Source organism: Grammomys surdaster, unplaced genomic scaffold (assembly GCF_004785775.1).
Source record: "Grammomys surdaster isolate TR1022 unplaced genomic scaffold, NIH_TR_1.0 125996, whole genome shotgun sequence".
Taxonomy (NCBI): domain Eukaryota; kingdom Metazoa; phylum Chordata; class Mammalia; order Rodentia; family Muridae; genus Grammomys; species Grammomys surdaster.
The window spans coordinates 2579222-2588065 of NW_021620812.1; the positions used below are offsets into that span (position 1 = coordinate 2579222).

At 46.8% G+C, this 8844-nt stretch overlaps 1 protein-coding gene across 1 annotated transcript in view; it reads right to left on the reverse strand.

Annotated features, from left to right (window-relative positions):
* Window positions 1-7850, reverse strand: part of Ak5 (adenylate kinase 5) — a 178345-nt gene extending 170495 nt beyond the window's left edge. The window contains exon 1 of the mRNA XM_028754291.1: window positions 7297-7850. Coding sequence (XP_028610124.1) covers window positions 7297-7356 — 60 coding nt within the window. The 5' untranslated portion in view covers window positions 7357-7850. The remainder of the gene's footprint in view (window positions 1-7296) is intronic.
* Window positions 7851-8844: the final 994 nt, after the last annotated feature.

Consider the following 8844-nt stretch of genomic DNA (forward strand, 5'->3'; position numbering starts at 1 on the left):
GAGGCAGGCACTGGAGCAGGGGCCCGGAGGCAGGCACTGGAGCAGGGGCCCGGAGGCAGGCACTGGAGCAGGGGCCCGGAGGCAGGCACTGGAGGGGCCCGGAGGCAGGCACGGAAGCAGGGGCCCGGAGGCAGGCACTCGAGAAGCCATGAAGAATGCCATGCTGGCTTGCCCTCACGGCTAGTTCATCCCGCTTTCTAATGTAATCTGGGATCACCTGCTCAGGGGCGGCACCACCCACCCTACGGTGAGCTGAACCCTCCCACTTCGATTATTATTGAAAACAATGCCTTGCAGATTTCTCTTCCCAGATGGCTCTAGCTTGCACCAAGCCGACACGCCCACCAGCACACAGGATCGTTGTTACAATGTTATTATGCCTTTTCTCTAAATTCACCCCTTTCGGTTGTTTTCTTTTCATTATACAGAGCAATAGAACTCGGTGATGACCTTTGCACGTCTGTATGCATCTCACTGTACTCTGCTCGTGTTCATACCCCATAACCTTGTTCCCCCTCCCACTGGCCCCTCTTACCCCTGAAATTACTCCACTTTCGTGCCATGTATATTCTTATGTATAGTTAAATCTAGATTCCATCCACAAGACAAGATACGCAATACTGGTCGCTTCCCCCTTGCCCTCTCCCCTGTAGCCTCCTTCCTCCCCTAAATCGGCGCCCTTCTGTTTTGATACCATTTATTTGTCTAAATCTCTATTTTTACATGGGATAAAGCCTGTGATATTTGTCTTTTCGGTCTGGCTTATTTCGCTTAACATGATTTCCAGTTCCAATCGCGTCTTCTATGTCCCTGAAAGTGGCATAATTTTGTTCTTCTGAATAACCGGCTAAAACTCCATTGTGTATAAGTATCACATTTTAAAAATCCATCCATCCGTTGATCAGTGTCAGTGCCATCTGCCGTTAGCTGTCGGTTTGACGCAGTCCATCGTCATCTGAGTGGGTCCCAGTTGGAGGGTTACCTAGATCCGATTACCCTGAGACCGTGTTAATGGGATTGTTAGTGGGATTTCTCAGTAGATGTCAGAGACCACAGAACTGTGGGCGGATCCATCGTTAGGCAGGTAAGCCTGGGATGTATAAGAAAGCAAAGTGAGCAGAAACCAGAGAGAGTGAACCAGGAAGCGGCATTCATCTGTGGCATTTGCTTTGTTTATCGTCTAAGCTGTGTATATATCTTGGCTCTAGTGAATGGTACCACAGTAAACACGGATGTGTGGGCATTTGTGTGGTAGGCTTAGACTCCTTTTGGTGCCCAGGAGTAGGTATATTTTTAATATTTTTAAAATATTAAAATATCTGAGACAGGCTCCCGCACAATCTAACGTGGCTTTGAACTTGCCACGCAGTCGAGGATGGTCTTGGACATCTAATTCTCATGACTCTGCCTCCCTTGTGATGGATTCCAGGAGTGGATCACTACATCTGGTTTATGCAGTGTCTGGGCTTTAACCTAGGGTCTCCTGCATTTGGGACAGGAGCTAGATAGATCTTAGATCTTCAACCCACTTTGAGCAAACTCTGTACTGATTCCATTAGTGTCTCCATCCCCACAAGAAGCATATAAGGAATTTCTCCCCATTCTCCAGGTATCTTCTCCAGCATTTGCTCCATTTCTCCCAGACAGCTTTTCCAACCATGGGAGGTGGAATCTCAGTGGTTAAGGTTTGCTGTGCCCTGATGATGGACGGTGTTGACCACTTCCTTCTTTATATCTTTTTTTCAATTTGGATTTCTTTTGCAAACTGTATACTTAATTTCTTCCATCAGTGTATTGATTGGTTTGCTTTGATAGTGCTTAATTTTATGATTCTTCATTTGTCGTACATGTTAATCCTTTGTCAGGTAGACAGCTGGTAAATTTTTTTCTCCATTCTGTATGCTGTATTTTCCCTGTGTTATTTCCTTTGTCTTACAAATACTTCTGAAGTTCGGCTCCTTTCTGCTCACATTGCTGGAACTACTATTTGTTTGTTTGTTTTCTCAGAAAGCCTTTGCTTATGCCTAGATCCTGATGTGTTTGTTTGTTTTCTCAGAAAGCCTTTGCTTATGCCTAGATCCTGATGTGTCTTCTCTGTTTTCTTCTTGTTGTTTCTGAGTTTCAGGTCTATATTATATAAGGACTTTGATCCACTTAAATCGATTTTTTTTTCAAGGTGAGAGTTACAGATTTAGTTTCATTCTGCCCATGAATACCCAGTACCATTTGTTAAGGAGGCTGTCTGTCTGTCTGTTCTCTAATGTCTGTTTCAGTTGGGAGTCTATAGCTTCCAGGCCCTCCATTCTGTTCCATCGGCCTGCACATCTGGCTCTATGCCTTTATCACGCTGGTTTTGCTGCTATGGCTGTATAGCGTTAATTTTAAACAACCAGGCATGGCGATCCCCAGGAGTCCTCTCTCTGTTCTTGGATTTCATTACATGAACCTTTGAATTGAAACTGTGATTTGATTGAGAACTTAAGATAACCCCGCAACTCCTTGACAAGTTAATTGTGTTTTGTTTGTTTCTGGTTTTTGTTTGTTTGTTTGTTTTTGTTGTTGTTTTTTGTTTTGAGGCAGAGTCTTGCTATGTAGCCTTGGTAGCCTAGATCTCAGTATGTAGACCACGCTGCTCTCAAACCTATAGAGATCCATCTTTCTCTGCCTCCTGAGTACTGGGATTGAAGGCTGGAGCCATCACACTGAGCATAAGTGAGAACTCAGCTCAGTATCCTCTGCCCTTCAAATAGCAAGGCATTTGAATACAGAAGAGTAGCGTCAAAGCAAGACCAAGTGCATCATGGGAAATATACTTATCATTATTTTTTATGTCCCTCGAGCCTTATCCTGTGTTTATTAAAGTCAATAGGGCTTTAGCTCTGCTGTGAAGCGGGTATATTTTAAAGAATTTTTAAAAATGCATTTAGATATTGCTTATTAAGTGTTTCATATGTAACACATGCATGCCCAATAAATGTTGGTTTTGCATCCTACCATGGTAATCATCAGAAAGCCGTTTCTGAAAACCTCGGCTGGCCTGTGGACCCTTTCTCTCGTGTTCTTATGGGGCTCAGGATGAGCAGCTGATTAGCAGGATGAAACAGCACACTTGTTATTTATACTGGAATGTTGATTTATGTGTCAGTCTCCCAAGCCTTAAGAGTTCATCAAAACAGAATAGGCCCCATTTGCTCTCTAGTCTCAAACACCTGATATTTCCTCCCTGGTGTGTAGTACATACATACATATGTGTTGGAACTTTATGATTAGGACTAAAAGATAATTCCAAACTCATGTTTAAGTGAGACTTAAAATTGAAGTCAGGGGCTGGAGAGATGGCTCAGGGTTAAGCTGTCCCTGTTGCTCTTGTAGGGGACCTGCATTTGCTTCCCAGCACCCACATCAGGCAGCTGACAACCGATTATTCCAGCTCCAGGGCATCTGACACCTTTGACTTCCACAGGCACTGCACAAACTAAAACACACACACACACACACACTTAAAAATACTGAAAACAATTCTAAAATGTTGATGTCAGATTTTAAAATGCTGATTGATACATAATCTCTCCCATATCTATAAGATTTTAGAGGGAAAAGTATTGTCTGACTTGTTTTTCATTCATGACGCCTTATAGAGGGCAAGAGGTCCGTGTGCTCACCGGTAATAAGCACGAGAGAAACCAGAACTGTTAACCACACAGAATTCGTTCTTCAGGGGAAGAAATTGGCAGCTGTTCACCAGAAGGTTGGAGTGGATGCTCTTTGATAATCTGATCATCTTTTGCTAGTTTTTGGTGCTAAGCTTGACCAGAATCTCCTAGAATCCTGAGCATTGATTCTCAGTCAAAAGAATCCATCCTTATGCTTATCATAAGCCCTTCCTCCCTAGGTCTTGAGCACTGCTTATCAGTCAATAGAACACATTCTATAGGTAAAGGTCACAGATACTTTGCTAAGGAGATATACTTTGCAAAGGAGTTTGGGTGAAGCCATGCTTAAAGCTTTGCTGTGGTAACCGTCGTGCGGAAACTTTTCTCCATGTTTTATTATGTTTAAATATGTAAAAATAAAGCACTTGATATCTGACTCCAGAAGTTTGAATCAGCACTGGCAGAACCTGAGATTCCCTAGTCTTTCTTCCTCAGGCCCATGCTCCTGCCAGTCATAGTATTTGCAGGGACCCGCCAAGTGCCTGGTGTGTGTAACTAGTGGGGACGACCACATGCTAGTTCCCACAAATTCTACAGCTTTGAAAATGTTCACTCCTGGAAGCTGGTCTGAAGTGCAAAATATTTTTCTTTAGAATGGAAAAAGCATACGTTTTTCTCACCTATACATTACTAGTGTATAAAGCACTCACCTTTTGGAAGGTTGACAAACCCTAACAGAGCTTTTAACTTTTAAAGTAGCACTGTTCCATTTTATCCCCAATGGCAGGCAGTTCCTACCAAGTGCCTTTGTTTTCTGAAATCCTGAATGGAGTGGGTTTGGGTGTGCAGCTCCATCAGAGGAGTTCAGCTGCTGAGGGGGCAGAGAAAGTGTCATCCGACTTCTGTGAGGCAGGTTAGCTTCCCACACTCCTGTTATTCCATGGGTCAGAACTGACTGCATCAACACACGAGATCTTGTGTCTCACACGAACTTTTGTGTGTGCTTATGTGTACATTCAACTCTGTGGGCATCACTAGTTTTGGATCAGGAAATTGTGTTTCAGAGATATCAGTGGATTTCTCAAGCGTACTTACTCAGACGGTCTTAGGTTCAAGACTCCGAGCCAGCTTCTCATATAATCTTCCTTGTACATTTTATAAAAACATGGAATGGGGTAAACGAGAATACTAGATTCTCTGAACCCCATATGTAATCCAACCACAGCATCAATACTTAAAATCCAGGTCTGTTCATTTTGTCTTTTCCTGAAGTTTAAGTACGGTGAGTATATGCAATGCGAGTTTTCCAACTGGAAGACAAACATTTCAAGTTTCCTTGAACAAAACTAGTCCCCCAAAGGGCACTGATTTTTAAGTCAAAGACAATGAACTTCACTCTTTCATTGATAATTTAAGTTCTTTTCCCTAAAAGCCAGCAGCATCCCAGGATGTAGATGTCAGTAGACATAGTAGATGTTACTTCTTAGTCTCTGAGTTCATCCTCTGAAAATGCAAATAATCTAACTAGACTTTTGATAGCATTCAACTAACTGTCAGTCTTTGCTCTAAGGTCTGAGACCAATAGTCATATTACAAAGCTGGGGTGAATTAGGAACACAACAGAACCAGCTGCATGTGTCTTGTTTTGTTTTTTTAATTTTATTTTTTAAAGTGGGAGTACATTTCAATCACAAACCTAGCAGATACTCTATACCACCCAAAGAAACCTGAGAAGCTTCGTTATATACATAGATTTTGGTGGTACATAGAATCACTCGTCTGTTACTGTGATCTGCAATGCCGTGTGCTATCTGTAACTGTCTGGGGTTTTGGCGAGCACCCGGTTAAACTTTTAGAATGGTGTGGATTCTGGCACAGAAAATCCATTTTAGAAACCTGAGGTGTTTGATTTTTGTGGTCTGTATTCGTCACACGAACAATCAGGTCCTGCTTCCCTCTGAGCCATGCACAGTGGATCGGTCTCACTCTTCGAATGGAACCTACAAGTCTCTAGTCTTGTCCGGCTCTTTGCTGCCCTGAACTGAGTCTCAGTGTACTGCATTAGTGCCTCTCAGGTAAGCAAGCTGACTTTTTTTTGAGTGTGTGCACTATTTCAAGACATCCCATTCACACACAGAAACACCAATGAAAAGCCTGCCTAAGCCTAACCTTCCGAGACTCGTTAGCATAGGCCACACAGAGTTCTGTGAAGAGACCACCCTGGCTCTCTGGAAGTTACCTAGCACCGAGGAAGAGAAACAGTTCCCACATTTTGCTGTCAGGCGGCTCTGCCAGGAATGTATCTATCATTCTTTTAGAAGCATAGAAATAAAATTGGCTTCAGTCTTAACATTTATAATAATAATAAAAAAACCCCTTCGGTTCTTCATTTCCACATTTACAAAAACAGCAAAAAACGAAACAACAAACAAACAACAAAAACCTCTCAAAGCACTGTGAGTATGGCATCCTGGGTTAAATAAACATAGTTGGGGGTATTGCAAAAATTATTTTCTTAAGCGCTGCATTTTTCTTCTAATAGAACAAATCCCCTAAACAGGAAAAAGAACAATGTGTGGCCTTAGTGTATTATTATTACTCTACCATTTCTTTAGAACGGGAAAGGAGGCTGTTCAGGGCTCATCCTATAAAGCTTGGGTTGGTGCCGTTCTTTTAAAATTTTTATTCTGTTTTATAACCTAAGCAAAAAAGCACTTCGGATTTACGGTGTTTGAAGATGGAATGTGGAGAGAATAATAGGAAGCAGGACTTCTCTCTGGGAAGGAGGTTGTGGCTGGAGCAAGGTACCTTTAGCTCATTCCTCCATCCCCCTTTCTCGCATTCTTTGAGAGTTACCGCATCCCCTGTCCCTGGTGCGGATACTGCTGCTACGCCCAACAGAGGCCAGCAACAGGAGTCACGCCTGTCTGGCCGCTCCCAGTCGACCCAGTCTGTGTAAGTGGGCGGGAGGGCTGGGGCTGGAGACTGCGACCGACCGGGAGGAGAGCCTGGAGAACCTTTCAAGCAACCAGCAAACGCGCTCGGGAGTTCATTGACTGGCAGAGCTTCAGTGACCTAGGAGATAGCGCTGCACTTGATCGGCTAAGCTGTGTATGTGTGTGTGCGCGGGTGTGTGGTTTTTTTTCCCTCCCTCTCCATCTTCATCCCTCTCCTCAAGCTGTCCCCCAGGAGCGTCGCTTCGTCCACACTTTCCCTTCCCTGCAAGGGGTCTCAATGCTTGGCGCCTGGAATGTTTAGGACTCTGGAACCTTCGGTTTCCTGTCCTGGCTCGGTGTGGGGGACGGTGCCATCACCTGGCTTGACCCTCAGCCCCAGAGAGTGCTGACAGGCCACGGTCTGCTGTCCACTCTGGGTGCCCCTCTCGGAGGGATGCTGTGGGGGCAGCCTGCATCCAGAACCCAGCTTGAAGAGGGAAACTTGATCCCAAGATAGGGTTTTGAAGCCTGCATTTGAGAGGGACCCTAGCGACCCGCGCGAAAGGCGACTTGTCTGGGGCGAGGGTACAGGGAGCTTCTGCGAGCGCCTTCATTAGGTACCCCGCACCGGAAGGTGCGGCGGGGCGCTGGCCCTCCAAGCCCTGGGGACGGTCATTGGGGACCCTTCGGCCACCCCAGCCTCTTACCTCGAAAAGCTGAGGAATGTCCCTCCGGGCCAGGTACTCCTTGGCGTCGTTGGTGTTCATGGCTGTACGGCGCGTGCAGTGGGAAGCAGGAGGGGAGGCTCCCGAGGTTGGGGCTGGCGGGGCGCAGCCCTCACTTGGATGCGCTCGGGCCGGGGTCCCCTCGGCGACTCCTGGGCTGCTGTGCCGTCCTCGCTCCCTTCGCCCCCGCGTCCGCGCCGGTCTCCGCGCCAGCCAGCAGCGAGCAGCGGCGGCTTCCCGGGCGCAGGCAGCGCGAGCGCCAGGGGAGGGACGCGGAGGAGGACCACGCGGCCGACGCCACCAGCCGCCGCCTCCCGGCTCTGCGCGCTCGCTCGGCCCGCGCCTCAGGAGCTCGCTGCGGCGGCCGCCAGTCACGCTGCGCGGGCGGGCGCGGGGCGCGGGGGTGGGGACGCGAGGGCTGCAGTCACTCCCCAGCCCGCAACGCGGCCGGGGCACCCGGGAGCCAAGGACCGGTTGATTGGAACTGGATACATTTCATTTCTACACACACACACACAGACACACACACACTACACAGACACACACACACTACACAGACACACACCACAGACAGACAGACACCCCCACACACAAACATAACACAGACAGACACACACACACCATAGACAGACACTACCCAACACACACACAAACACCACAGACAGACCCTACACACACACACACCTCAGACAGACACGCACACAGACACACACACACACACACACACACACACACACACACACACACCACCACCACCACCACCACCACACCACTTACCAGGAGCTCTTCCAGGGGGAAAACCCAAGTCAGAGAATTCATACATTCTTAAAGTTAATGGCTTTTCAGTGATAGGGAGTTGGGAGTAGGGAAAGAGGAAGGATTCTGTTGGGTCTTTTTACATTTGAGGACCCAGTCCTTAAGGCAAGTTGGGCCAACTGGTTTCACATTCCCTTAAACATTTGAGTAGAAGGCCTGAAATGGTTAGCACAAGATTTAGTGAGCAGTCTCCAGGATCATTTCTGCAGGGAGGAGCTGAAGGAGGAAAAGGGTGCTAAGTGATGGAGAGCCAGGGTCAGCTTTAAACTGGAAAGGGCTGGATGGTGGAGTAAGTGGTCCTCAGTTTAGAGGATCAGGTGGTCACTGGCGCAAGGCCACCAGAAGCCCCTAATAGGAAATGGTTGGTGAGGTGTACTAGTGCCAACCCAGTTGCAGATCACCACCAAGGTGCACCCATCCTCCCCACAGCTACCAAGATGACTCATTTCCCACACAAGATGTCTTTTCACTGCCTCTTTGAGAGATGCTCTAGGCCTCCTGGGAGTGTGATCTCTAACTGCTTGGAAGGGCCCACTCTGGAGAGGAGATGTGGAAGAAAGGGGGCAAAAGCTACAGACTCCTGGGGTCTGGTGGAGAGCAACTCTCTAATGCTTCAAATTAAAAACTCACCATCTGAATGTCTGTTTCAAGATCTTTTCTTGGATCTATTTCTTGGTCCACTTAAGCCACTTTTGCTCAAGCCTGAGGATGGCT